Source organism: Megachile rotundata, chromosome 7, assembly GCF_050947335.1.
Source record: "Megachile rotundata isolate GNS110a chromosome 7, iyMegRotu1, whole genome shotgun sequence".
Taxonomy (NCBI): domain Eukaryota; kingdom Metazoa; phylum Arthropoda; class Insecta; order Hymenoptera; family Megachilidae; genus Megachile; species Megachile rotundata.
The window spans coordinates 4158898-4186558 of NC_134989.1; the positions used below are offsets into that span (position 1 = coordinate 4158898).

The 27661-nt window shown below is 31.6% G+C and overlaps 2 protein-coding genes and 1 long non-coding RNA gene across 3 annotated transcripts in view; 2 read left to right on the top strand and 1 right to left on the bottom strand.

The window, feature by feature from the left end:
* The window catches only part of LOC143264809 (uncharacterized), a 202884-nt gene extending 196933 nt beyond the window's left edge, over window positions 1-5951 (top strand). The window contains exon 4 of the mRNA XM_076533679.1: window positions 2419-5951. Within this exon, the coding sequence (XP_076389794.1) occupies window positions 2419-2466 (48 nt within the window). The 3' untranslated portion in view covers window positions 2467-5951. The remainder of the gene's footprint in view (window positions 1-2418) is intronic.
* LOC100878748 (uncharacterized) overlaps window positions 1-27661 on the top strand; it is a 911930-nt gene that overhangs the window by 440674 nt on the left and 443595 nt on the right. The gene's annotated exons all lie outside the window — the stretch shown is intronic.
* LOC143264819 (uncharacterized) lies at window positions 15319-16526 on the bottom strand. Its single transcript, XR_013038780.1, has 2 exons — window positions 16203-16526; window positions 15319-15562 (listed from the first exon to the last, which is right to left on the bottom strand). It is a non-coding gene; the product is annotated as an uncharacterized LOC143264819 (long non-coding RNA).

The window sequence follows — 27661 nt, forward strand, 5'->3', positions numbered from 1 at the left end:
AGGAGGCAAGAAATAAATCGAGCACAAGACATAAGTAACTAGCAGTTTATGAACACGAAACTGCCGACGAATATTGGCAACGAGGGCTCTTAATTAATTAGCGACTGATAATAACGATGGATGAACGGTGAACTTTTTAACGTCGCCAGATAGAGGAGATTTAATATTGTGGATTAATTGACTGGTTACTAATTAAAATTAAGAGGGAGGAGAGACGTCGAGTCAAGAGTTAATTAAATCCCGTCATCATTTGGTGGTTCGTAATTTATTACAAAGATGTGGAAAAATTTGATAATTATAAATTGAAATTATACCGCGAATAATTTACTGCTCAGAAATTTGAATCGATAATTTTTAATTTGGTGTACTGACGATTTTAAGGGCTATTTTTATTATGACAAATATAATTATGAAGATGTGGAGATATGAATAAAATAATTTTTAGAAAAAAAATACGCCGACTTCGAAATGCACTAAAAAGTATAAAATAATTTCTATTTCCTAATGAAGTAATTTCTATTTCATTCAATCATACAATTACGTAACAGATATGAATGAAACCTATTTACTCGTTAGGTATTATATTAAATACATTTCAACCTTTTCGGAGGCGGCGCAAAATTAAAAGATTATTTTGAATATGTTATTTAATTTTGCGCCGCCTCCGAAAAGGTTGAAATGTATTTAATATAATACCTAACGAGTAAATAGGTTTCATTCATATCTGTTACGTAATTGTATGATTGAATGAAATAGAAATTACTTCATTAGGAAATAGAAATTATTTTATACTTTTTAGTGCATTTCGAAGTCGGCGTATTTTTTTTCTAAAAATTATTTTATTTCACACTTTTTATCGGCCGGCAAGACGTGTTTGTAGAAACAGTAGAAAATCGGCGACTGCATGTTGACTCATACACCACCAGAGACACGGAGGCATACGTAGAATTCAATACATTAGTAATAATAGTTTTTCGCTAATAACTCGAAAACTAAAGCTTCCCCTTAATTGTGGATAAGGAAAAAGTTGTTCAGAATCGTGTCCCTGATAACATATTAAAAGGACATGAAAATCGTCCAAAGTTGATTTCAATACTTTTCAACAATTTTTCGCTAATATCTCGAAAACTGAACCTTTCCGTGAAATTTGTATATGAATAAAATTGTTCAGAATCATGTCCGTGATAAGATATTAAAAGCGCACTAAAATCGAGAAAACTTTATTTCAAAAGTTGCCGGTTTTTTTGCAATAACAATACTTTGCAATTAAAAAATGAAAAATTTTTTGATAATGGTACCAATGGGGAGTCAGAACCTACCAGATGCAAAATGTTTCGTTCCGATCGGTCCATCCAGCTAGGCGCAATCGGCGGGCACACATAGGAAAAAAAAAAAAAAAATAAATAAAAAATATACTGATCGAATTGAGTAACCTCCTCCTTTTTCGAAGTCGGTTAAAAAATACTGGTTTCGCAAAAAATGGAAGTTAGGAATTTAGGAGTATTGTAACTTGAAAATAGCAGAATATGAAGACTATAAATTTGAAGAATTTGGAGATGTCAAAGCTTAGCAATCTGAAAATTTGAGGGTTTTTAAAATTTGATTGAGTTGGGAATTTAGAATTTTGAGAATTTAACACTTCCAATATTTAAGAATCTAAACGTCTCAAAATTTAGAGATTTGCCAATTTGAATATTTGGGAATGTAGTGATTAAGGGTTTTAGAAATTTGCGGATTTAAGTATTTCGAGATATGGTGATTTGGTGATTTGGGGATTTGGGGATTTGGGGATTTAGGGATTTAGAGATTTGGGTATTTGGGGATTTGGGGATTTGGAGATGTGGGGATTTGGGCATTTGTTGACTTGGAAATTTGGGGATTTAGGGACGTGGGGATTTGGGGATTTGGGGATGTGAGGATTTGGGGATTTGTTGACTTGGTGATTTGGGGATTTGGAAATATGGTCATGTAGGAATTTGAGAATTTGTGATTTAAGAATTTGGAAATTTATGAGATTAATAATTTTGAAATCTGTAAATTTGTTAATTCAGAAATTGTAAATTTACGGTTTCGGAAATTCACGAATGTACAGTTTCAAAAATTAAAAAATTTTGGGATTTCTATTTAAAAAATTGTATATAAGTTTACAAATTTATAATTTTCGGATCTCAGAAGTTCATGTGCATTTGTAAATTTGAGAATGTGAAGAATAAAAATTTAAAAATTTACTAAAAGAATCTAAAAATTTAGAAATTTGAAAATTTACAAATCCAATACTAATAGTTCAAAAATTTAAATATATGCAAATGGAATGAGTTGCACAAGAGATGCGAAATAAGCTTAAGGGGTATAAAAACGTAGACGTATTTGCATAAGCACCCTTAGTGTCATCATTATTAAATAAATGTATATTTCCAGAAAGGAACATCAGCTCTTTCGTCCCGGTGGTACGCAAATTTGACGTAGGAAATATTACATTCACATATAAAAATAACGATGTCCTTCCATCATGTTTTCCGCAAGGAAAAATTCAGGAAGATTGTCAAGGATCCTCGCGAAATCCGGAATTTCGGAATTCTCATGGCAGTTTCTTGACGGCAGGGGATCTTCTGTGCGAATACGGAGAGAAGTCCTTTAAATCATACGCAACGTGGAAAAATCGTTAGCAACAAAGTTGAAGGATCCATCGAACAAATAGAAGTTCCGTTTCACCGGCTGTATTATTCGTAGTGAACCAACAGGAAACGGATACGTCAACGATGGCGGAAAGAATCGAACACATTGATGGTTTACCCGATATAAATAAAACAGGCTCGCGATCACGAGCAAAGTTCCATAGCGAAGATATCCTTTCGCGAATATAATTCGAAATGGATTCATGATTTACGGATTCAAGAGTATGAAAGTATAAATGATGTTGATGAATGTTTACAAACGAAAGCTATATAAGTCTCAAGATAATATAATGTGACATTATCGCTACATTTACGGACAAGATTATGAATGACGAATTTTAGATTTTTTATTTTCAATTACGAAAATTAAGGGTCAATTTTGATATTCGAATACTCCGAGCAATGTTTTGGGTTTTTTGTCGCATCTGGAAGATTTCAGATTTTTTATTTTCAATTACGAAAATTAAAGGTTAATTCTGGTGACCTAATACTCCCAGTATTATTTTGGGGTTTTTTGGGAACTTCTGCAAAAAAAAATGGTTAGCTCCCGCGATCTTTGTTTATTTGATAGTGTATTGGTCTGGAGAAACAAGGACAGTAAACATTTGGTTTTCAACAATGTGAAAAATTTCACTTCATTTTACCGGCGTTTTGAAGCCAAGAAGCAATATTTTGTCATGATTTTTTTTGCAAAATATTCTTTATACTTGCATGTTTCCTTCTTGTGAAATTTTTAAAGATGAAATTGCAAAATCTAGCTTTTTACCAATCTGCATTATTGATAAGTGTAAGGATGTTTTATGGAACAATCTGGAAAGAGCCAATCTGGACTTTGTAGAAAAATGGGTAAAAATTTGAGGATGGAGGAAGTTTGGAACTTCGGGATTTAGGGACTTACGAATATGAGAATCTAGAACATTTTGGACCTAGAAATTTGGGTGTGACAAAATATAAAGATTTGGATATTCAGAAATTCACGAATTTAGGCATTTAGAAATTTGGGAATTTAGAAAACTGAGAATGTGTTTTTGCGAAATTTGAAAAGCTTAAGACGTTTGAGAAGTTTGAGAACATTGAGGAGTTAGAGAGGTTTGAGAAATTTATCAAAAAGAAATTTAAGAAATTTAAGGTATTTAAGAAGTCCGAGAAATTTTAAATATTCACCAAAAAGAAGATTGAAAAATTGAAGAAATTTGAGAAGTTTGAAAGGTTTTGAAAACTTTGTGAAATTTGAGAAGTTCGGAAAATGAAAGATTTCGAAAATTGTAAATTTAAAAATTCGAAAACTAGAATGATTGGAAGTATAAATTTCAAAATATGAAAATTTTGGGATTTTGAATATATTAAAATTTGAATGAAAATTTTCAGTTTATGAATGTTCAAATTTTCCGGTTTACATATGTTATTGGATATGGATGAAAATTGAATGAAAATTTATTTAAATTTAAACATGCATGTTTTATTTGATATAATATGTATTTATAGACACAGGTCGATTGTAACAACACGAATGGCACATACGAAATGAAACGTATTCGACAACTCGTAGAAAACAAAACGATATTCAAAACTGCTGCGGATTTTTTATTTTATTCATTACTATATTCACAATAAATGTTCAGTGTTTACCAACACGATTCCTTTATATAATATATATAATATATATATATATATATATATTCATTTATATCTTATGGTTTTGATTTAGAGTAGGTAATATTTTCCGTATAAGTAATTGAATATTAAGTTAGAATAATTAAAACAAGATCATGTACCATTTTATTTTAATTCTAATAAATGTATAGTTTTGTATAAGAAATTTCCGTTACGATATGTGCCTACGTGCCGAGATGCTCGCCCCGAAATCCTTGAAATCAGCGCTAATCCTAGAAAAGGACAGAGATACTATTTCTATTTACGGCATTATCAGACATTAAATTAATTAATTAACTAAATCAATTAATATACGTAGAATCAACCAATACTGTACTATTCATAGCCGGAACCAAAATTATTTCCGTCAACTAAAAAACTGTATATCGGAATAGATTCGGCTCACGTAGAATTTGTGCTCAGTTCATTAGAAAAGGACAGAAAATGTATTTTTCGCTAAAACACCGTTGTACTATTATTTTAATATCAAAATGTTAGCCATTAATTAAAGAGCGACATTTAAAATATAATTAAACAATTCAATTTTATAATTACGACGTCACCGAAATTCCAGGAATTCGGCGAACCTGCGAGTATAAAAGGGCGAGCGAAACCCGACTAAGGAGCAGAACAGTTTTCGAAGTCGAGGTATTGACAAGTCTCATTGATAAGTATAAACGGAACAGTTTTCGCTGTCAAGAGCCGAAATGAATCTTGATACTTGATTGGTCAAGCGGGTATACGTCATTTAGATACTAGGTCGTGGATCGTTCTAGTAGCTAGCTAACGCAGGCTCCCCATTCAAACGATCTCTATCTAAAACTCCTTTGGGAGAGTGCTATACTTAACGCCAAGAAAGGCTAAGATGTCGAAACGATAGCTCTCAGCTACTCATATTTCATTTTTCGTCGGATTGCTAACGCGCCTTCAGATTCTTGGAGCTCGCTCTGGGTCGTTTCGTAGCTAGCTAACGCAGGCTCTCCAATTAAGCGATCTGGTTTCGGCTGTCAGTGTTCGTTTTAGCTAAAAGGGTCATGAACAATTAGTTGTCGAATCGAATTATTAAAAGAGTAATTGTTCCGAAGAAATAATTCATTAGATACAAATAAATTTCGTAATTTGAGTTAATAAAAGAATGCTGTTCTTACTCTAGCGCAATTTCCGTAGTCGACTACACCGCGTTAGATTTTACGAAAACGTATTTAGGTACACTTTAGAGAATCACACTTGGGTTGGATTCCTCACTGCGGCAGACTATAAAGCGCTAATATTAATTAGTTTCGTTAAAGAACATTTGTATAAATCACAATCGTACAAACCAAGATAAATTTTGTCTTTGCGATAGCCTCAAATACGAGAATCTATATATATACGAGAATATATATAGAATACCAAATTTAGTTAATATTACGAAAGCGAAGTTAACTTTATTAGAGATCAGACTTAGGTACGATCCAATATAAAGTATTAACCAGCGAGTTTCATTTCGTTAAATTCACGATTATTTATTACATATTGTTTAATTTGTCAAGTTCTATCATTTCTATTTCAAAAGATAAAAATTTCTATTTTTATTTAATTCTTTATAATTTATAATTTATATCCTTTTCTTTATTTTGTTGTTATTGTTATTTGTTAGTTTCATTTCTTATCATTTTATTGAATAAACCTTATTGTTGAAAGATATTGACCTGTGGATTTCACTCCTTAATTAACCGCATACCACACGAATCCCACATTCTTTAGATTAGTTATTTGCGAAAACGAGTCGTTTAGTGGGTAAAGGCCGCTCTTTACCTTCCTAGCGCTTGTAACTATCTGAACCTAGGTTCCAGGGACGTTACACATGCGAATAATAAAAAGTGTTGTAATTTTTATTTAGGGACACTCTCGATAAAACATGTGTAACTGTGGTCGGCCAACACGCATTTTATTAAATAAGGAATAATAATATAATCTCTATATAATAATAAAGCCAAGAAGTTGTCAGGCTGTGGCGAACGTGGTGAGATCCCCTTCCTTACTTTTGTTTACCTTTTGTTTTAGTAGATTCTTCTGCTTCACCACAACAATAACAATATTAACAAACAACTACATGATAATACTTACACCGCCACACACATTTTTACTAGGCCGAAACGCATTTAATTTAATCATAATGAGTAATTTAAAAACAAAGTCTTTCTAAGCCTAATCGTCGTTGACTTCAGTCAACGATTAACTGGCCTACTAGTACACGAATAAAATTGTATAATAAGAGGAAGCATATGCCTTTTATATACTGCGTAATACTTTTCGCAATGAATGCGGGCGAATATAACGAGTAACATAAACAACGTAAAAGGAAAGTTGGTAATCTTGAAAACAAAAGAAAGTAAACTGGCGCTCTATTTAAATTGAATATTCGGCCGTCATTGACCGATTTCCAAAAAAAAGTAATAATGAAAATAATCATTATAAATAACACTAGAACTAGAACTATATCTTACTTGATGCTTTAGTATTTATTTATTTCCCTTTTCATTTTATTTTTCTTTCTTCGATAAACGAACATTTAATGTCGGTAGTTCTAGTGATAATAATAGAGCAAAGAATACACTTCTTGCGATAATAATAAAATATGTATATAATGGATTATAACTTTGTTCCCTGCATAAATAAATTAATTCTTCGGAATTAATGTAATATTGATATACTCGTAAATAGAATGAAATGCTATTAATTTAAACAATTTAGCTCAGGTATTTTGATTGTTTGCAGCATTAGCATGATTAAGATAATCAGCTTACAAGATTTTCTTAATCTTCTGTCACTTGGTTATATTATATATCAAGCTACTTAACTACAAAATCTGATCAGCGAACAGATATAATTGCCTTTAATCTGATTGATAAGTAATGAATTAAATTCTGCATAGAACCGTTGAATTATGAGTTGTATTATGCGTTGGACATATCAGTGAAATCTATTACCATGTATGTAACATTAATTAAACCCGTTCAGTTTCGCGACCAAGGATTGATATATTGAATTGGAGACACAAAATACGGATAAAATTAATTTCGTTTACCAAAATAAATCAAACGCGTGTCTTTCCATTAGCAATCATGCCAGTACATGTATTTTAAGAACAAAAAAGAATTTTGTATATTGCATATTTAATATTTGATATGTGAATTCTTACGATAATTTTAATCTGCTAAAATATTTTGGCGGGTATTATATTTTATGTGAAATTCGTAAATAAAATAATTTATAATCAAAATAGTAATGAAAAAAATAGGTTAATCGGGACTTGAACCTGCACAAAAAGGTATGGCTTTTGACTGTGGCTCATCACTCTACCGATTTTGCCATGCTGTTGCAGAAACTATGACATTTATAAAAGGTAGTCGATAATAAAGATTTCAACATCAGTATATTGACACATTCGCAATCGGCACATTTTTTTCATTTCTAATACTGACAAGGAGAGTGCAAAATCCCTTAATCCTAAAATTGTCAAATTAGAAATTCTCAAATCCGTAAATCACCAAATCTGCAACTCTCGAAGTTCATAAATCCTCCGATCACGAAATTTATAAAATTTCATAATACCACGATTTTCAAATGGATTTTAATTCTCAAATTTCCAAAACTGAAACCTTCCAGTCCCTAAATCTCTAATCCTCTGATACAAAATTTCCAAACCCCTACATTCCTAAGGCTCCAAATCTCAAATCCCCATAATACAACAAGCTTAAAATTTTCGAATCCCTTAATCTCTAAATCGCCAAATCTGAAATACTCAAATCTTTAAATCTCCAAATCTGGAATACTGAAAGTCCTTAAATCCTGTGATCTCAAAATTACACAATTCCAAAATACTCAAATCTACAAATTTTAAAATCTTGAAATTTCCAAATCCCCAAACTTCCAAATCCACAAATCCCCAAATCCTCAAATCCGCAAATTCGCGACATCCAAACTACCTGATCTCAAAAATCTCCAAATCCAAATATTCTCAAATTCCCAAATCCACAAATCCCCAAATCCCCAAATCCCCGAATCTCCAAATCCCCGAATCTCCAAATCCCCGAATCTCCAAATCCCCGAATCCCCAAATCCCCGAATCTCCAAATCCCCGAATCCCCAAATTCCCGAATCCCCGAATCCCCAAATCCTGAAATCCGCAAATTCACTAGATCCAAACTACCTGATCTCGGAAACCCCCAAATACAAATATTCTCAAATTGTCAGATACTTTTCTCAAGTTTTCAAATCCCAAAATTCAAAAACTCGCAAATTCCAGAATTTACAAGTCCCTACATCTTTTAAATCATATGTCTCCGAATTCCCAACCCACCCCGTTTGTTGCCAATAGAACCTAATAGCAGATCGCATAATTTGACAGTAAAATAAAATATCAATTAATCGAAGAAAAATCGTTTCGTTAAATTGCTCAGAGCAAGAGAACTATAGTTTCCGCTTTGAATTTTATTCACGCCCGAGGAAACATTGTTTTTCCTCTTTACATGCTGGTGGCTTCACGCCTGCGGTGTTACCACCACGTAGTCTCGGTAAAATGTCATCCCCTGTTGCGAGCACGAGCAATTAACCAATTTACATGTCGAAGTAGCTAATGACTCCGCACCACGAACTCTCTAATACCGGCCATTTCGTTCCTTTGTTATTTTGGCTGCAGGTCTTAGCCGACATTCCGCGCTCTGTTTCAACTTTGGGCGAGGGAGAACCGACGCTACGAAGAAATTAGAGACACTTTTACTCGGCAACGTGTTAACGAGATGCAGCTGAAAATTGAGCAGATTTGTGAAACGTTAGATCGCTGCTCGGAACTCTGTTTACTGATGAACGTTACGATGAAACTTGTTTCGTTCTACGTTTCAGAATTAAAGCTCTACGCTTCGCTTTCTGTTCCGTTTTTGACCGTTTCCACAGTATTTTTTTAATGAGGAGCCTTGGGTTCAGTTTTAAAATGGGATTATATACTGCCATTTATGTAGATAATTATATCGTTTAGGGTTTTTATTGTTGAATATAAGTTTGTTTATTGGAAAGTAAAATTGTCAAATTTAAAAATTTTTTAATTGATGAATTGTAGTTTGAAATTTTATGATTTTCGAATCCATGATTTGTACAATTGAATAAATTTGGATTATAAACTAGATTTGTAAACTAACAAATTTCCAAACGAAGATGTTAACAAATTTTCTAAGTATCTACTGAAATTTTTAAAACTTCGGAGTTACCAAAATTTCTACTCCCTCAAAATTTCGTCAAGTTTTGATATTTATAAATTTTCAAAATGCATAAATCTGAAATTTCAAAAATAAATTTCGAAACCTCCAAATTTACGAATTTTCCAACTTTTTATAATTAGCGTAAATATGATAGTGCATCCTGATCGTCTTCGCACGGTAGAACTTGGGTAATGTGAATACCAACGATATGTCAACATTGAAGCTTCATATCTTAAGAATAACTTTCACAAAACACAAACATAGTATTTTAAAAACGTATAAAAGAACATGCAACAAAACGTAGGGGTTCTCCTTAGGAAACTGAAGATGACGTCCACGTAATCTTTAAACGACTATTCAAAGTCAAAGTGTTGCCACCATCTTATGTTCTCTTTGACATCCTACAACTTTCGTCTGAAACATTTTTTCATATTTAAGATAGTTTCCGAAATGTAAGGCTGGGGTCAGATGTTAGAGAGACCCTATATATTTTTGGCGAAATATTGCTGCTCGTAAAATGAGAACGGCGAAAGGAAGCTTGGAGGATCTCGTAGAATCGTTGTGTAAAGCTACGCACGATATTATGTGTACATTTACGGTGACTACGGACTGGAATAGAATTCGAGATCGAAGCCCTTGTTGCGCCCGGGAAATAAATAAATCCCAGATACACCGGGAAATGTTCATCCTACGGAAGATTGATTTCTATTGAGAAGCATGTCATTGTGAAAAAAAGTCGACAATAATAGCTGCGATGCGTTGGGATTTATTCGGAATGTAGAATTTTGCTTTCATAAATAAATCGGGATTTACTTGTCAAATAAACTTTACTAAAATATCGGAAAATAAAATAATAGGTTGGAAAAATAATAGAATGAATATTGGGTGTGTATATATATGTATATTTATATGGTATTATATGGGTACGGAGATGTTGAAGCAATAATTATTAATATTTTTTACGGGGGAATTTGAAAATTTTAGAGTTCGGGGATTTGGAAATGTGGGTGCCGGGAATTTGAGATATTTGAGAATTTGAGAATCTAGACCTTCAGGAATTTGAGTATTTGTCTGTTTGAGAACTTAGGAATATGGGAATCAGGAGATCTGGAAATTGGAACTGAAGAATTTGAAAAATTTGGGAACTTGAATATTCATGAATGTGGATTTTGAGGAATTTGAGAGAGTTGAGAGTTTGGGAGTTGGAGAATTTTGGGAAAGTGGAAATTTGAGGCTTCAGGAATCTGAATCTTTAGGAATTTGAGGGATTTGAGAATTTGGAAATTATAAATGGAATATTTGGGAAGTTGGGTATTTTAGGAATCTGAATATTGTGGTATTTACAGAATTCGTAGAATTTAAATATTTCAAAAGTTAGAAGTCAATGAAAAGGGAATTTTAGGAATTTGAAAATTTTAAAAAGTTTGAGTTTTGGGGATTAGGAAGTTAGGTATTTGAGTGTTCAGAAAATTAGAAATTTAGAAAATATTTTTTGAGTCAGACATTTGAAGAATTTAGGGAATTTAAGTATTTGGAGAGGTGAAAATATAAAAAATAATTAGGAATTTGAGAAATTTGGAAAAGTTTAATATATAAAAAGTTGGAAATTTGAAGAACTTTATGGTGTTGAGAGTTGAAAACACGAATTTAAGAATTTGGCGAATTTGATTATTTGAAATATTGAATTTAAGGAGTAATTTGAAAAACCTAGAAATTGATCAATTTAGAAATTTGAAGAATTTCGTTATTTGGAAATTTAGAAAATTTCAGTATTTGCTAGTACTATTTATAAATGTTTAATAAAACATACACATAAAGAAGTTTTGTGACTCACATGCTTTTTTGATATTTCTTTTTATTGTAACACTTTATACTATTCTTTGTCATATTTATGCGAATGTTCCTTGTAACTTCCTTCGACTTTTGTTACCTGTAGTTTCTGTTATTTCTGTTGAAATTTCTTTTCATTGTAACTCTTGATACTATTCTTTGTCATATTTATCTGAGTGTTCCTTGTAGATTCCTTTTATTGCTGTTTTGTTACATGTAGTTTCTGTTAAATTTATGTTGCACTTTCTGTAGACCATATGCGAAATCCAGAGTTTTATTAACGTGTAAAATTTCAATCGCAAATGAAGTTTTCTTGCTTATCTCTTTGACTGTGCATCGCTATTGTGCTACAAATTCTAAAATTCGTACTTCTAAACGTCGAAATTCAATCACTTTATATTTACATGCATGTTACATGCTGACACGTGTAAACTCATATTTGCTGGCAATATATTTAAACATACGTTACATGTAAACACATGTAGAGATATAGAAAACATACTATATATCAACGCATTTTATATTTCTTGACAACAAATTTAAACATACTCTATTTTATCGCAGAATTCTGTTTTTAAGCAACAAAATGTTTATTTACCAATTTGTAAATAATCTCTATACAAAAAAATCTTCTGTTCCATTATCTTTAATTTTCTATTTTGCAGTTTACTAGTGGACTTCATTCAATTTGATTGCTATAATAATTCATATACACCAAATAAAATAATCAGATTATTCAGAATAGTGCGAGTAATTTCCATCTAGCGAGCAATTTGCTTAACACTAAACCTACTGGCGTATAATGTACTTAATTTCAGATTAAAAATGACGTTGACAAATAAATAGACGATGGAACATAAAATCGTACATTAATTCTTTATTTCAACGAAAACCAACGCAGATTTCAAGAAAAGCATCTCAATAAATTGTATAACTTATAGTTCGAAACTTTTGGAGTGGTTATTTGAATGCTTCAGTAGTTTTAGTGTTAAGAGTCCTGTATCTGAAAGAACCAGGTCGTTGAAACGTATCAGAGAGTAACGCGATTCACTGCATCAGTGTAATCACTTTGATAATTAATAGACGATGCGTCGAACAATGTAGCAACCGCGTTTGTCTGAAATATCAGCGTCGACGCCAAAACCTCGTCACGATCGCCATGACAATGGACATCCGTCCGGCTCAGGGTGATTTATCGCGTTGTTCCGCGACGAGCATAGGGTTTGCCAGTCAAACGAGCCGCGAAATGTGGCTTCGAATGTGGAGACGATTCTGGATACCGTGAAATTGTGTTATGACTCACAATGCACTGACATTCTATTTCTTTTTTTTTTAATAAAACATTGGTTAGAGTTGTAACATTAATTTCGAACAATTTTTTGACAAATATATCACCGTTGAACGAGTGCTGTGTTGGATTTGGGAGTTTTAAGATTTTGAAAATTTAAGGGGGGCAATACCTTTAGACCGTTGAAAATAAGCTGATTTTTGTGAATTTTTTGTATAGGATATCTTTGTTTTGTGTTTTTGAAATTTCAGGTATAATTTATTATAACTATTGCTTATTACACAATATTTTTTGTTTTTAAATACATTTAAAAATGGCGGAATTATAACAATCCTTTCTGGAAGTGTTTGGGTGCGTCTCGTGAATCGGTGTGGGTTCTAGATTTAGATATATTGGTCTGAAGCAAGTTTGCAGACAATGTTTCGAAAACTAACATTCACAGTTAGTAGATGAACCTCAGAAATGTGCAAAATGTGTAAAATTAAAGAAATGGCGCGTTTTTAAAGAAAAACTTTGAATTTTATTAAAAGTTTTTGCAATATTCTGCAATAAAAAAGGACTTAATGTTCAATTTATTTCACAAATTTAGGTTCATATGTTAGATACTATTGTCATGGATATGTGCAAAAAATTTGAGCACGATTGATAAACTAGTTTTTGAGTTATCAACCACACCAATTGTAAAAATATAGTTTTGAGAAAAACGCGTTTAAAGTTTCAGTCCTCTGTACTGAACACGTGTGTACCCGCGGCGCTAATCGGCCATAACTTCAAAAGGGCTTCGTATTTCACGTTAAAATTTTCAGACAATATTTGCACTAACATTTTATAGAAAAAAAAAATTTTGTAATTTTTTAAGATTCTAAAGGTATTGCCCCCCTTAAGAGGTTAAAAATTCAAATTATTCTAATAGAGAAAATTTGTCAAGATTCAAATTTACAAGAGCTCCTAGAAAAAATTTTCAAAATCTCAGAAAAAAATTGTAAATATTCATTGAAATAATTTGTGTTTATAAAAAAATTCAGAGACTTAGAAAAATTTGCAAGGGCACATAAAATAAATTTGCAAAGATGCGTCGAAAAAGTTTATAATAGTTTATAAAAAATATGTGCAAAGATTCATAAAAGAAACTCGCAACGATTAGTAAAAAAAATTTTTAAAGAATCATAGAACAAACTTATAAAAATTCATGAAAAAGCTCTGAAAAAATACATAGAAAAAATGTTATGGTATTTATAGAACAAATTTGCAAATATTCATGAAAGAAGTTTGCGAGGTTCATGGAAAAGATTCGCAAACTTCATACAACAAATTTTCAAAGATTTCATAATAATTACAACGATATTAAAAATTGAGAGATCTGTCATCATAATTTGTTTGAAAGTTAATTTTTATAAATCAGTTGAATATCTAAGTTAACACATCAAATTTTTTAGAAATAACTTTTTGTTTGCATATTGCAAAATATTGTGCAAAGAAAACTGGCCATAATTTTCAGCCGGGAACTCAGATTAATGAAAACAAAGACGGTTGGTATATCTATGCAACGCACTGTATTATAGTTTCGTTTGTTCCATCCAATGGAACCTTTTGTCTACCCAGGTGTCCGTTTTTCGATTTATAGAAGTCGTAACGGAATTTCGTTCTCTCCCAAAAACTCCATCAAACGGAATTTCCATCTACAATAACCACAAAGAGAGACGGCTTCGTAGAGTGAAAAACTCCCGTTCGATGAACATGTCCCCGTTCGAACCGGTCGATTTACTAGAACCGGGGAGATGTGAAAAAGCCGTAGAAAAATCGTTCTAAAGCCACGTAATGGAGAAACCCTGGTGGCGGTATTTACTCGGGAGGTATTTCGAATATCATGGTGAATTTACATCCCTCTACTGCATACTTGAATGACGGGATTTCGCCATTGAAGTTTCAGTAAAAATTATGACGAATTTATCTCTTTACCCAATGACATATCCAATTCCTACTCATTTTTTTGCAATTTCGTTCTAATTTTTCAATCTAATAACTGCAAATTCTAATTCTTTTAGTACAAAAATGGGTGTCGTGATCTCTTAAAGGATCTTTAACCCTTGGACTTACAATATCGTGTCACACTCCTAACGCACATTACAGTTCGAATGTGATAAACCAGACCTGTATTTTCACTGCAATTAAATTTTGCGTTCGATTCCGATTATTATATGTATAATCAAAGATCGCTGAATACATGAAGTACCTCATATTCTAACTTTTTTCAGCTATTTATAAGTTACACGAATAATTAGCTGGCTGCGACGCAGCTGTCCAGACAATTGTAAATTAATGGATTAAAGAAAATGTAGTTTTATGTTAAAACGCATTTCCACTGAAAGCAGTGATTGATTGATAGAGCTTTTTCTGCAACTCGCAAATGTAATACGAAACATAATATCCATCAAAATTAATAAAACAGAAACAATAGAAGGATGTACTATTACAGTCACATGACAGTAAAATAAAATCACTGGAAGTGGTTTTTGGATAATTGTATCTCATGATTGCAACATAATATACTGTGCCGTAATTATAATATTTTAAATAAAAATGAATTGTCATATGTGTACGTTTTGATTTCAAAAGACATTATGGACCAACGTAAGGTTTGCAAGTATAATTGACAGTAGAAAGCAAATTAGTAGAGAGACAAAATTTGCAGTAGATGTTCGCAACAAATTCTAGGTATTTCAGTGGGATTTATAGCCGTGTCCAGGGATTTCCACTTTAGAGACGATTCTTCTCGCAGCTTATCCTGCCAGGACAACGTTTTATTTTCAGCGTGGTTTTTCCTTGACGGCCGTCTGTTTTTACGTCTTCTTGCTGAAATAGTCGGTGCTGCCGAGCTGGAGGAACAATGGTGCTCGTAAAACAAGAAAAAAATAACAGAAAACGAAGAAGCGTAAAGAGAATATTAGTACCGCGTAGCCGTTAGGCTTGAAAAAGCAATAATTAAAGTCGTATCGAGAAGATAAGCGATGCTCTTTCGTTATGCGATCTCGAAAAGATGTTTGATAGAGATTATTATACAAAATGTAATTTCCTAACATTTTATGGCGGAAATTGAAAGTCAATATAATTTGATAGGGATATAGATTTCGGACGTTGTTTATTTAGACAATTTTATAAAGTTCTTGTTTAATCTGACGTATTTTAGAAATTAGAGTTTTGAGAAAAATTGTGAAAGATTTATCCATTTTGCAATTTTCAATAATTGATTTGTATGTGTTTGTGCACCAGGAAATTTTAAATAAATATCAACGTGCACTGTGTAGAAATACTTTAATTTAAACTGAAACAAATAGCGTAAACTACAACTAAGTCTAAAATGAATTAGTAAATATCAATTGTTCGAGAGTTCGCTCGTAAAAAATTCTGAATTACAGGAGTACGCCTGTATACAATACTGTGTTGCAAGTTCGTGATAGGATTACCGAAGTTCTTAAAAAATTCTGAAATATTCTAGTCCTGTTTTCGGAAACAGACCTTTTATTAACTTGGCGGATGATTGTCGATGGGGGTGACTTCTCTGATTGGGTTCTTGTTTAGTAAAAGTGCGGTCATCTTTTCCGCGATTCGTTAGAAAATTCACGCCTTCAAAGTCCTGGTAAGCCTCAGGTACAGTACAAGTAACGCGGCTGGAAAGTTCCAAAACACTTAACCCTGAAGTCAAGCACCCCATGATCCGTCCTGATTAAGTGCAGATGGCAAAATTTATGGCCCACTGATGGGTTTTTAATAGTGAACACAGTTTATTTTTATTAAAAATATGCAAAATAAATTATTACAAGAAGACGCCGGGCATCGTAAAACGTGAAGTCACCAACGATTCTTTAAACACGCAAACGCTGCACGGCAATCAAAAACAGAAAACGAAGGACCGCGAATTTCTTCATTTGAGAGTTTTAAAAGCGCGTAAATTCAATACTCCAACACCTACTAAAACCATTTAGTTTTTGAAACGATGTTTTTCCTAAGCCAATAAATTATTCCTAGCTAAACAATAAGTCCTCGTCCTGGGTTGCGCGTGTGAATTTACAATGCTCACAATTTACAAACTTTCTAAAATACAAGTCCAAACAGTATGTGTGTAATTTAAAATTTGCAAAATGTAATATTTATGTGTGTAATTTAATTTTATTAATAGTCGAATGTGTTATAAATGTATAAAATATATGTTTGACATAGTTTATTTTTAATTTTAACTAGAATGTTAAAATTAAACTTAAAATGTTAATAAAATATCTTAATGTTTTAGTAAGATATCGATAGTAGTATTTGTTGAAAAGATCTAAAATTGAAATGACTGTTAACAAGTAGCAAACATTTTTCAAAATTGCTCTTAAGATTGTAAAAAAATTACTCAGACTCCAGAAACATTTAAAATAGGCCAATATTTTGTTTGTACTAACATTCAACAACTATATATATTAATTTCATTTTTAATATTTTTAAATTAATAAATATATAATATGATTGATTAATACTAAAATAACAAATTTGTTCGTTCAAAAATTTCGTAAATAAATTGAACGAATTACAAGTACCATTTGAAGTAATAATCAATTATTTCACAATAATATTTTCACGAATAAAAAGATAGGAACAGATATTTATTTCAAACAACATTTCCTGTTATTACAACATTTAAATTTATTTAACATGTATTAACAAAAGAAGTCGAAGTCCGTGTGGTTATATCGCACAGGTCGTATTCAAATGAATTAACAGCAAGTGGAAAATTGCATTCGTTCTCATTTCACTCAATTATTATTTCACTATAAGTACGCGAATGTGGCGAGGGCATAAATTTATTAAACTTTAACATCATCCTATACAATGCATAATGTTATCATCCAATTAGTTGTAAATTTGGTTTGTTTCATTCTCATTTAGAATTATGTGCTACCGTGCGCGTGGCTTGCCCAACAACATCATTACTTCATTAAATCCACTGCGTTTATATTTTTCAGTCTTCTTTCTGCCTCGTAGAAAATGTTTTCACGATATCATAACGAAATCCAGTCGGAATAAATGATTTATTTGCAGCTGCCGTCTGTTTTAAATGCGAAAAATATGTTTTTCTCTCGACCGGTAGGGATTTATTTTACAAATTTATCATCCCCCCCCCCCCCCCCCCCCCCCTCCCGTTTTTATTACTATGGCATACATTTTACGGCGGGAAGGATCCTAATTTTGGACCCTAACATTTTTTTAATTTCTGTATTAAAAATTTCTGTGTTAAGTTTATGTTAATGTACTCGTTTGTTGAAGGATACAATTTTACAAAATATTGCAGTATACCGAAGCGTATAATTTCTTGTAATTTTGTATGAAATATGACCATTATATTGCACATTTTTAAATTAACTTCAAATATGAAAATAAAGCATGAAGATAGCATTTCTCTATTTACTTTATTAGAAAAGTATTGCAACTTATTACTAATTGTAATTATCGAATAGATTATTATTAGTTATTGTTATATTAATTTTACTTTTGGTAATACATAGGGTGAGTTGAGTTTGAAAATCTTCAAGTTCATAATTTCTGAGTTATCATAATTTAGAGATTTTCAAATTCCTAGATATCCAAATAATGAAATTCTTCAATTTCAGATTCCCTCAAGTTAAACTTTGTGTTAACAAATATTACTATTTCTAAATTTCCAAATTCTCAAAGAATCAAATTTTCAAACTCTCAAATTTAAGAATCCTCGAATTTCTTAAATCTTTCATTGTTAAATACTCATATGCGAAAATTCTCAAATTCCCAAGTAATCCAATTCTCAAACTTTCAAATTTCAGCATTCTTAAATTTCTTAAATCGTATATTACCAAATGATTATATACCTAAATTCTCAGATTTACAAATAGTCATATTCTCAAATTTTCAAATTTAAATTAAAAAAGTTCAAGATGTTTATTCTAACTTTTTCAGATTTTCGATCACACATTTATTTTACTCCTAAAAATTTGTATAATAAATATTTAAAAATTTCCCGATAAGTTTTACCCTTAAAAAGGAGAACACGAAGTAAGTAAAGTTAGTCCGCTCCCAAAATGGAGACTCTGAGCATCGAAACTGATTACTTGGATCACCCCGTGGTTCAATTAAAAGGACCCATAGGAGATCGATAAGGTGCAAGCGTGAAAAATCCGTCTCCAAAGTTCGCAGCAAGGCAGGAGACGCTATGGAAACGAGGTCGAAGGGAGGTAAAAAGTTTGAAGGCGATCGATGGGCCACGAGCGTGAAGAATCCACCCCTGAAATTCCTTCAGGAAACATGCAGAACGTCGATCAGGCGTGGTTACGAAAAGAAGGAACGAGGTTTGGGAATAGAAAAGGAAGAAGAAACGAAGGACCGGAGAACAAATAACTGAATGAAGGGAAAAAGGAGAAAGAAAGAAAGGATTCGGAGACAAATGCTGCTGGCCCGTTTAGAGTGGTTCGCCACCGGAATTTCTTGAGGGAGCATCGAAACAACGAGACTATCGAGAATAACGATGATTCCGATACGGTTAGCGAACGATTTCGTAGGCATACTTGAAACGGACCTCATTACGATCCATTGCAAGCTATTCGACAACGATTTTGCAACAATCGAGACGTGCTTCTTGAGAAAATAATAGAAAACGAAGTTTCTTAGTTCTTGGTGACGTGAAGTGAAGGAATATTTGAGTCATTTATTTTGAAACCGTGACATTTGTGAAAAAATTAAGATAATTATAACAATAGATAAAACTTAACATGATGAGGAGAGATGCGACTGACAATGAGAAAAAAATAGTTGTCAAGAAATTTTAATTATTAATTGCCTCAGAAGTTTAGTAATAAAAAGATGTTGCATTCTCTTGCATGATTTAAATACTTTCTTCAGATTTTTTTCAGTAACTATGATAAAGTATTATTTTATTATTTAAAAAATGTTTAAAGACTTTAGAGAAATCGTATTTATAATTGCGGCCTTCTTATATAACATTAATATAATTTTATTGGGTGTCCACAATATTTCCACTTTTAATAAAAATATTCGCAATGGGATTTTTTTTTAATTTTTGAATTCCGATACCTAGTGATTCTCAAAATTGCAAAATTTGAAGTTTAAAAATTTTGTAGCTTAGAAATCTGAAATTTAATATTATCCAATTTACAAATTCATAAACACTTAACTTTTCACATTTAAGCAGTTCGAAATTATTAAACTTAGGAATTCATAAATTTAGAAATTATCAGATTTATAAAACCATAAATTTTCAAATTTTTCAATTTTCAAATTCAAATAGTATCATTCTTTCAATTGTGAAAGTTATAAAGTTATAAGTTTAAAATATGTGAAAGTTATAAAGTTAAGTTACTTACAAATTTGCATATTTTCAGACTCTACATAGAAGAAACTCTCTTTATATTGCCAATTATTAAGTATCTCTTTAGATAAATAAATAAGTTTGCAAAAGATTCAAAGTATCTTTCTAATCTAATAATATTTTATTTATCTCTATCACATATTAATAAAGGAAATAATTAATGTGATTCGTACGTTTAATTAGTATTTATTTTTCACAAATACAAATATCTTGGAATATTGATTCGAACGATAAAACGGAATAATAAATTTTCCTATTCTTTTCTGAAAATCTCACTCCTCTTTATTCAAAATTACAGTCCTGCATAATTTTCTATTACATTACATTCTCCGGAAATTTCATCCTTTCTGATCGTATTTTCAGAAGATAGAAATTATGGGCATAATTCATACATCTTTACGACTCTTCTCTCTTTTATTTTTTCCAATCATTTAATTCTTCGCAATTCTTATACTTAATTATTCAGTCCTTATTCGTCTTTAATAATATTACAATCTTCATTTTTCATTTTCTCGGAAAAGATTTATTTCGCTCAACCTTTTAAACTCGGATTTTCGTTCATGATTTAAACATTAATTTAAACCTGAGGTACATTAAAATTACTTTTGTCATATTTATACAGATGAGATTTATATAAAATATTAAATCAGTAATCGCACAGTTGAATCATATTTCTATCACTCATCCTTATTTTTTAAAAAGAAACATAGAAACCGGTAATAGAACGCATTTCTAAATCTAATAATAATAATGCATAATTTAATTTTTCTGTTAATTCATGAGATTATTAACCATTTGTATCACTTAAATAGTGTTTACATATGTATGTATGTATACATGTACATTATGTGTATGTATATGTACGTGTATGCAAACGTACGAAAATACATACATATATGTTGGATGTGCTGACTCGCGCACGTTTATTCGAAAGAAATTAATCCTAAGAATAATATTTTGGTATGAGTCCGAACGATTGACTCAGAAGAGCTGTCCTAAACGATTGACTCGTGAAAATTTACTAACAAGGGACATTACCCAATCGCCAATCGCCGATTTTGATGCGCTTTGAGTATGATATAGAACGCAAAAAAATATTTGACACGTATTTTTTTTTATCGGCCATCGTTCATGCTGAAGGGGTGAAAATGGCCCCCGAAGTTGGGGTTGCAAAACATATTTTCTCGAATATCTCAGGAACTATTAGGCCTAGACAAAAAATTAAAAGTGCAAATTTTTCTGTTTTAGAAGGCCAATAATATGGCCTAAGTGGATTTTTGAAAAATTTATTTGTTTAAAAAATATGTTAAAAATTAACATTATTTTGCAAATTTTTTAAATAAAACTTTGTACTATTTTGATCAGATCTTACACATGTAAACTATAGGTCAAAAGACAAAATACGGATAAATTGGAATTTTTAATTTCCCTTGTGGAAAAAATATTATTGTCGTTGAAGTTATACGTACATTTTATACCTTCCGTTCGGTGCACAATTGATTTTTATACGTAATATTCTGGAAATTGTATTATATTACATTTTTTACACTAACATATTGAAAAAAAAGAATTTGAAGATCCAAAGGTGCCTGTATAAAAATATGCCGTTTGAGTCAGATATCGCATTTGATCCGCGTTATGGGCGCGTACTGGTGGCAGTATTCGACGCACGGAGGATCTTAACGCGTAAATTGTACTTGTGCGAAGTGTAATATCTTGATAATGATGTAGAATACGTGCAATTAAAGGAATTACACCTGTTGATTAAGAATTTTTTCACGATTGTAAAATATATATTATTAGGTTGGGTAACTTTGAAAATACCACTTTTTTAATAATTTTTTAATTTTTTTAAATTTTTATAAGAAATATTATATCCAAATAAAACTTTGACAGTTTTAAGTATTAAAAAATCGATACTGGATTAATACAACCTTCTGATGTATGTGGTTATAGAACATGGAAAAAATTCGCGCATTAAATATTAAATCTTTTGCCTGCGTTAGATTTACAAATTAACGTACGGGCATGGGACATAATTATCAAAATGTGTCCTTTAATTCATAATCAATTGTCCGCACCTAGGTATAAAAAACTGTTTAAGTACGCATGGTTACAGTATGGTTGCATCAGTAGTAGATTGGAACATTTTGATAATCCCGTTGACTTTAGTTTCAATCAAATTAAAACTGTCACTTTTACAAAATATACGCTAACAAATACAAATATCCGTTTCGATTTCATAATGCATAACATCATTACATCTTTTACGTTTACTATCGTTTATAATACATTAGAAATTCATTTCAAAATAAAAGACATAATTTTGAAAATTATAAAAAGACTATAATTTCAGTGTTACTATATATCTTACAATCATAAAGCAATTCTTGACCAACAGATGTAATTCCTTTAATTGCATGTATTCTACATCATTATGAAGATATTATACTTCGCACAAGTACAATTTACGCGTTAAGATCCTCCGTGCGTCGAATACTGCTACCAGTACGCGCCCATAATGCGGATCAAATGCAATATCTGACTCAAACGGCATATTTTTATACAGGCACCTTTGGACCTTCAAATTCTTTTTTTTAAATATGTTAGTGTAAAAAATGTAATATAATACAATTTCCAGAATATTACGTATAAAAATCAATTGTGCACCGAACGGAAGGCATAAAATGTACGTATAACTTCAACGACAATAATATTTTTTCCACAAGCGAAATTAAAAATTTCAATTTATCCGTATTTTGTCTTTTGACCTATAGTTTACATGTGTAAAATTTGATCAAAATAGTACAAAGTTTTATTTAAAAAATTTGCAAAATAATGTTAATTTTTAACATATTTTTTAAATAAATAAATTTTTCAAAAATCCACTTAGGCCATATTATTGGCCTTCTAAAACAGAAAAATTTGCACTTTTAATTTTTTGTCTAGGCCTAATAGTTCCTGAGATATTCGAGAAAATATGTTTTGCAACCCCAACTTTGGGGGCCATTTTCACCCCTTCAGCATGAACGATGGCCGATAAAAAAAAATACGTGTCAAATATTTTTTTGCGTTCTATATCATACTCAAAGCGCATCAAAATCGACGATTGGCGATTGGGTAATGTCCCTTGTAAGTCCGTAACGAATGACTTCCGTAAAAGTTCTAAGTCCGACTTAGATGACTTTGCTCGAGATTAATGTGTCCGATATGATTGACACGACTGGTTTATTTTCAAGTCCGACTCGGTTGACTGATGTTGGAAATCTTTTTAGTCCGACTCGGATGACTAATGTTGGAATTCTAACGAGACGTTCCGTCATTACTTCCTCGAAACGTCGGAAGTGCAAGGAGGCATGCTGATTGGTTCTCATTAGAAACGTTGATTTTCCAATCAACATGCCCCTTGACTTGGGCCCACCCTCTCTTGCGCCCTGAGCGCGCCTTTTTTGGAAGAGGGTGGGAAAAAACACCGATGAGTACGGGAGGATCTCGAAGGCCGGCAACGCCGGGGTTTTTCCCTCCAGGTGACACGCACGTTGTCCTAAAAAGTACCGCTAGGACGGAACCGAGGCCCATCCTCGGTGACCCTTCGGGAAAAACCCTGTTTATGACGGAGTAGTTATTGAAGACTAAATGAAACTTAGAAATTCTAAAGGCATTGTTCGAAAAAATGTAAAACTAAATTGCCGTCGATGGCTAAAAATCTGTCTTTCAAAAATAACTGTTACCCGGACCCATCATAAACTACCTACGAAATCCTCGCGTATTGTGTTCCGTAGCACGTTCGGAACATTGGACATACTCTTGATGTATGTTTCTTAATTGAATCTCGTATTAAAAAGTAGTAAAATAAATATCAAACAATTTTTAAACTGTCATGTAAATTATAAAAGCTAACATTAATGTTGCACAGTGATATGAATAAATATATATCTGTCTTAATGATATTATAAAGAAACATAGACCAGCCAACACTGTACATACTCGGGGTGTTTTTAGATTTATTATTCAGAATTTTTTGCTTAACCAATTACTAATTATATCTGAACGATGTAAAAAATTATTTTCTCATAATTTGTATAATATATGCCATATGAAATAGTACTAGTATAACTTATAACAGTGGAATTTAAAAAATTTTTTTAGCCGATTCAATAAAAATACCACAATAGCTACTTCTTGTTTCGAGTTTCCAGGACGGCTTTTCTTTAAAATTCAACAAAACTTCCAATTTCTTCACTTCGGATAAAATTTCCGGATAACTGTTTTTTATTTTCAACGAAACCCGTTTCACCCAAACGTTTTGCCACTAAAACAAAGTGGTTTTCACTTGGTATCACTCTATTTGGAAATTCTTCTCAGCACTTTACTTTTTCACGTCTTCTATTTTTACAGCATTCATAATAAATACGCACCACGTCTGTTTTCTCTTGTCTCGAGTAACAATACATCGCACCAAATATTATGAAACTTCTAAAATAATATTGAAATAATTACGTACATTTTGTAATAGAAGTACTATGACAACAATAACACAAAGTCATAATACAAAAATACCAGAAGTGTATTCTAGTTAATGAAAGTCACAAAACACGAAATATAGACATATCAGGAAGAAATATCGGTTAGTAATAGTAATACTAAATATTTGAAGTATTTCTTTTGTTTTTAACCTTGTTTTGATTTGAAGGTTACCGTATGTTACATTATAGAACTTGTTTCGGTACACGCTTTTTTATTTTTATAAAAATATATATAGCAATTGATTTAAAAAATTGAATGTCTTCATTTCTTGAAAAATAATGGAAGTATAACAAAATTTATATAGGTCTTTCTGTTCCCAGTACAGTATATTAAAACATTTTCCTCTTCCATTTCTTTGCTTACCGTTTACGCAAAGAAGCTGGGACGTAAAATTATATACATCCTGCCACAACTTCATTAATATTTCATTTTCAGTTTTTCAATCGCATTCTGTCTCAGTAACACCGTCATATAATAGAGTAAATGATAGAAAATCAAAAATGCTACAATTTCTTACAGTACGCTCTTATAAAAAAGAAATAATTACACCATCAAAGTATGGTCATCCAAATATGAATAATTCTAAACTCATTAGATAATATTCTTTCAACTAAATAATGTTTAAATTATTATCGAAAAACCGGTCGTTATCCCGTACCTCAGAGAGTGAAATAACGATTAGTTGCGACACAAAATGGAAGCTCGTTGTAGAGAGGCGGAAAAGGGAACAGGATTCCAAATTCGCTTCGGACGTAATGGGAAAGTAAACGTACAACGGTGCACTTGTAAACGTACGTCACGTTTTCCATTAAACTGTCCCCCATAAATTTGCCTGAAAATTTTATCAGCAAATTTTTCGCTCGCGAACTCTTGGTCCGATTTAAGCGTCGCCCGGATGTCACTGGCATAGTTTTTCCCAGGGCGACTGGTGTCTGCCTCTGAAGAGTTGGGTAAATAAGACGGACATCAGTTACTCGATTCGCAAAGGAGTCTGTTAATCACCCACTTGAGAGTATTCTGCTACGTGGAACACGGAATAATTTAACGAGCTGAAAGATTTACAACCGGCCGTGAACATCCGTTTTAAAAAACGACCCGAAGGATACTGGATCATTTCCGGAACTTTAAGCTACTTGCTCTTGTTTCTACTTTTATACTTCTTTTCCTCTTTTTTCTGACACAATTTTTTGCACTAATCGGGAATATCTTATTTCTCATTTTTCGCACGTTTAAAAGTTCAGAGATTTATGAATTATTAAATTTACAAGCTTTTTACAATCTCTAAATTTCTAGATAATTTAACTCCCTCATTAATTTTATATATTTAAGTCCTCACATTTTGCAAATTCAGGATTCTCTGGATTTTAAGATTTTTAAATTTTTTAAATTTTGAGTTACTATATTTTCAAGTTCCAATTTTGACATCATATTTCCAGCATCCATGAATAAAATTTTCCAATATTTCTCTGGACACTTAAATTTCTAAACTTCACTAAATCCTTCAATTTTGAAAGCTCTAAATTCATTAATTATCATGCTCCGGAACTTTTCGAGATACCAAATTCTAAAATTACACTGTCCAACAAATTTAAACTTTTTCTATGTTTTGCCTCCTCTATCTTTTAAAATTAATTTGAATGTCCTAGCTTTTTTAGTTTCCTCGCAATATCGCATTTTCTACCCAAAACACGTGTTTCTACAAAAGCTCGTGTTTTTCAAAAACTGAGGGTGATAGAGCAATTCGGTTTTCGGATTCTTGTTCAGGATGAGAAACTCTACAAGGATCATCCAATGGGTATTAGAAAACAAAATTTGTGTTGAACAGTGTTATCAAATTATTAAATTCTCAAATTTTTAACCAACAATTTTAAGAATCTTAAATGTCTTCCATTTCGATATTCGTTTACAATTCTACGACAGTCGCTTGCGTTAGAATCGACAATCCCTGAATCCATTAACATTTTTGATATGATTATATTTTCTTTTACCAAATTTGCCTTCGTCAATCTTTAAAGTCATATGAAAATATGCATTGATTTATGAAACATTCTCAGACTAAACATTTAACCTAATCAATATTACTCGCATCTTCCTATACTTAATCTTTAACAGACACACTACCGAATAACCTAATCTAACACACTGATAACAAACATTTAAAACCCCCGCCACTAAAAATGTATACTACAAAGAAACAAATTATTACGTGAAAAAAATCATGAATAATCTTTGAAAATTGTTTTAACAACCGATTTGAATAAATTTAAACGTCAAATATGAACAAAAATTCAGGAACGTGAAAAAATTGAGGAAATGGTCTTCACAGGAAAATTCAAAATATTTTTCGATTATAACATAAATAGATAAAATTTTAGTTGAACATTCTTGAGATATAACAGTTTGAGAAAAAAATAGTAAAAATAGTGGTGCTGCAAAAAAGGTATTTATTCTGGTTTTCAGTGTATAAAGTGGTTAAAATTGAAGTTAAATTGGCTGTGGTCGCTTAATACCCCAACGTGACCGATGAGGGTTAACTCGAAGAATGATTGGAGAGTCGATTCTAAGGCTCTTAACAAATTCTGACATTCAAATTATTGCATTTCATCAATGTTTATACTACCTGATTATGCAAAAAATGTTAAAAAATAATTTAAGATAAGACAAAAGAAAATAATATAAAATTAAATAATAAAAAATATAATATAAGAAGAATATAATATAAATATGAGATTAAATAATAACTAATTCATAATAAAAATCGTGTAAACAAAAGTTTAGTCCACTGCTATCATAGAATTAAAAATAAACTGATATTCCGATAACCAAAAGCTGGTCATTTATGATGTAACAGTCAAATGGGACATGTGGAAGAAAAACAAATCGAATCGATTCGAACATCCGAAGCATGGAACTCGACAGCGAATCGGTTCGGTCTTATCTTTATACGGTTCGACGGATCGGTCAACAATCGCGTTGGTGATTTAAAAAAAAATCTGGGAGAAAAGGATCGTCAGGTGTTCGAGCAGTTGCTCGCGGAAACTTCTTCCAGGAC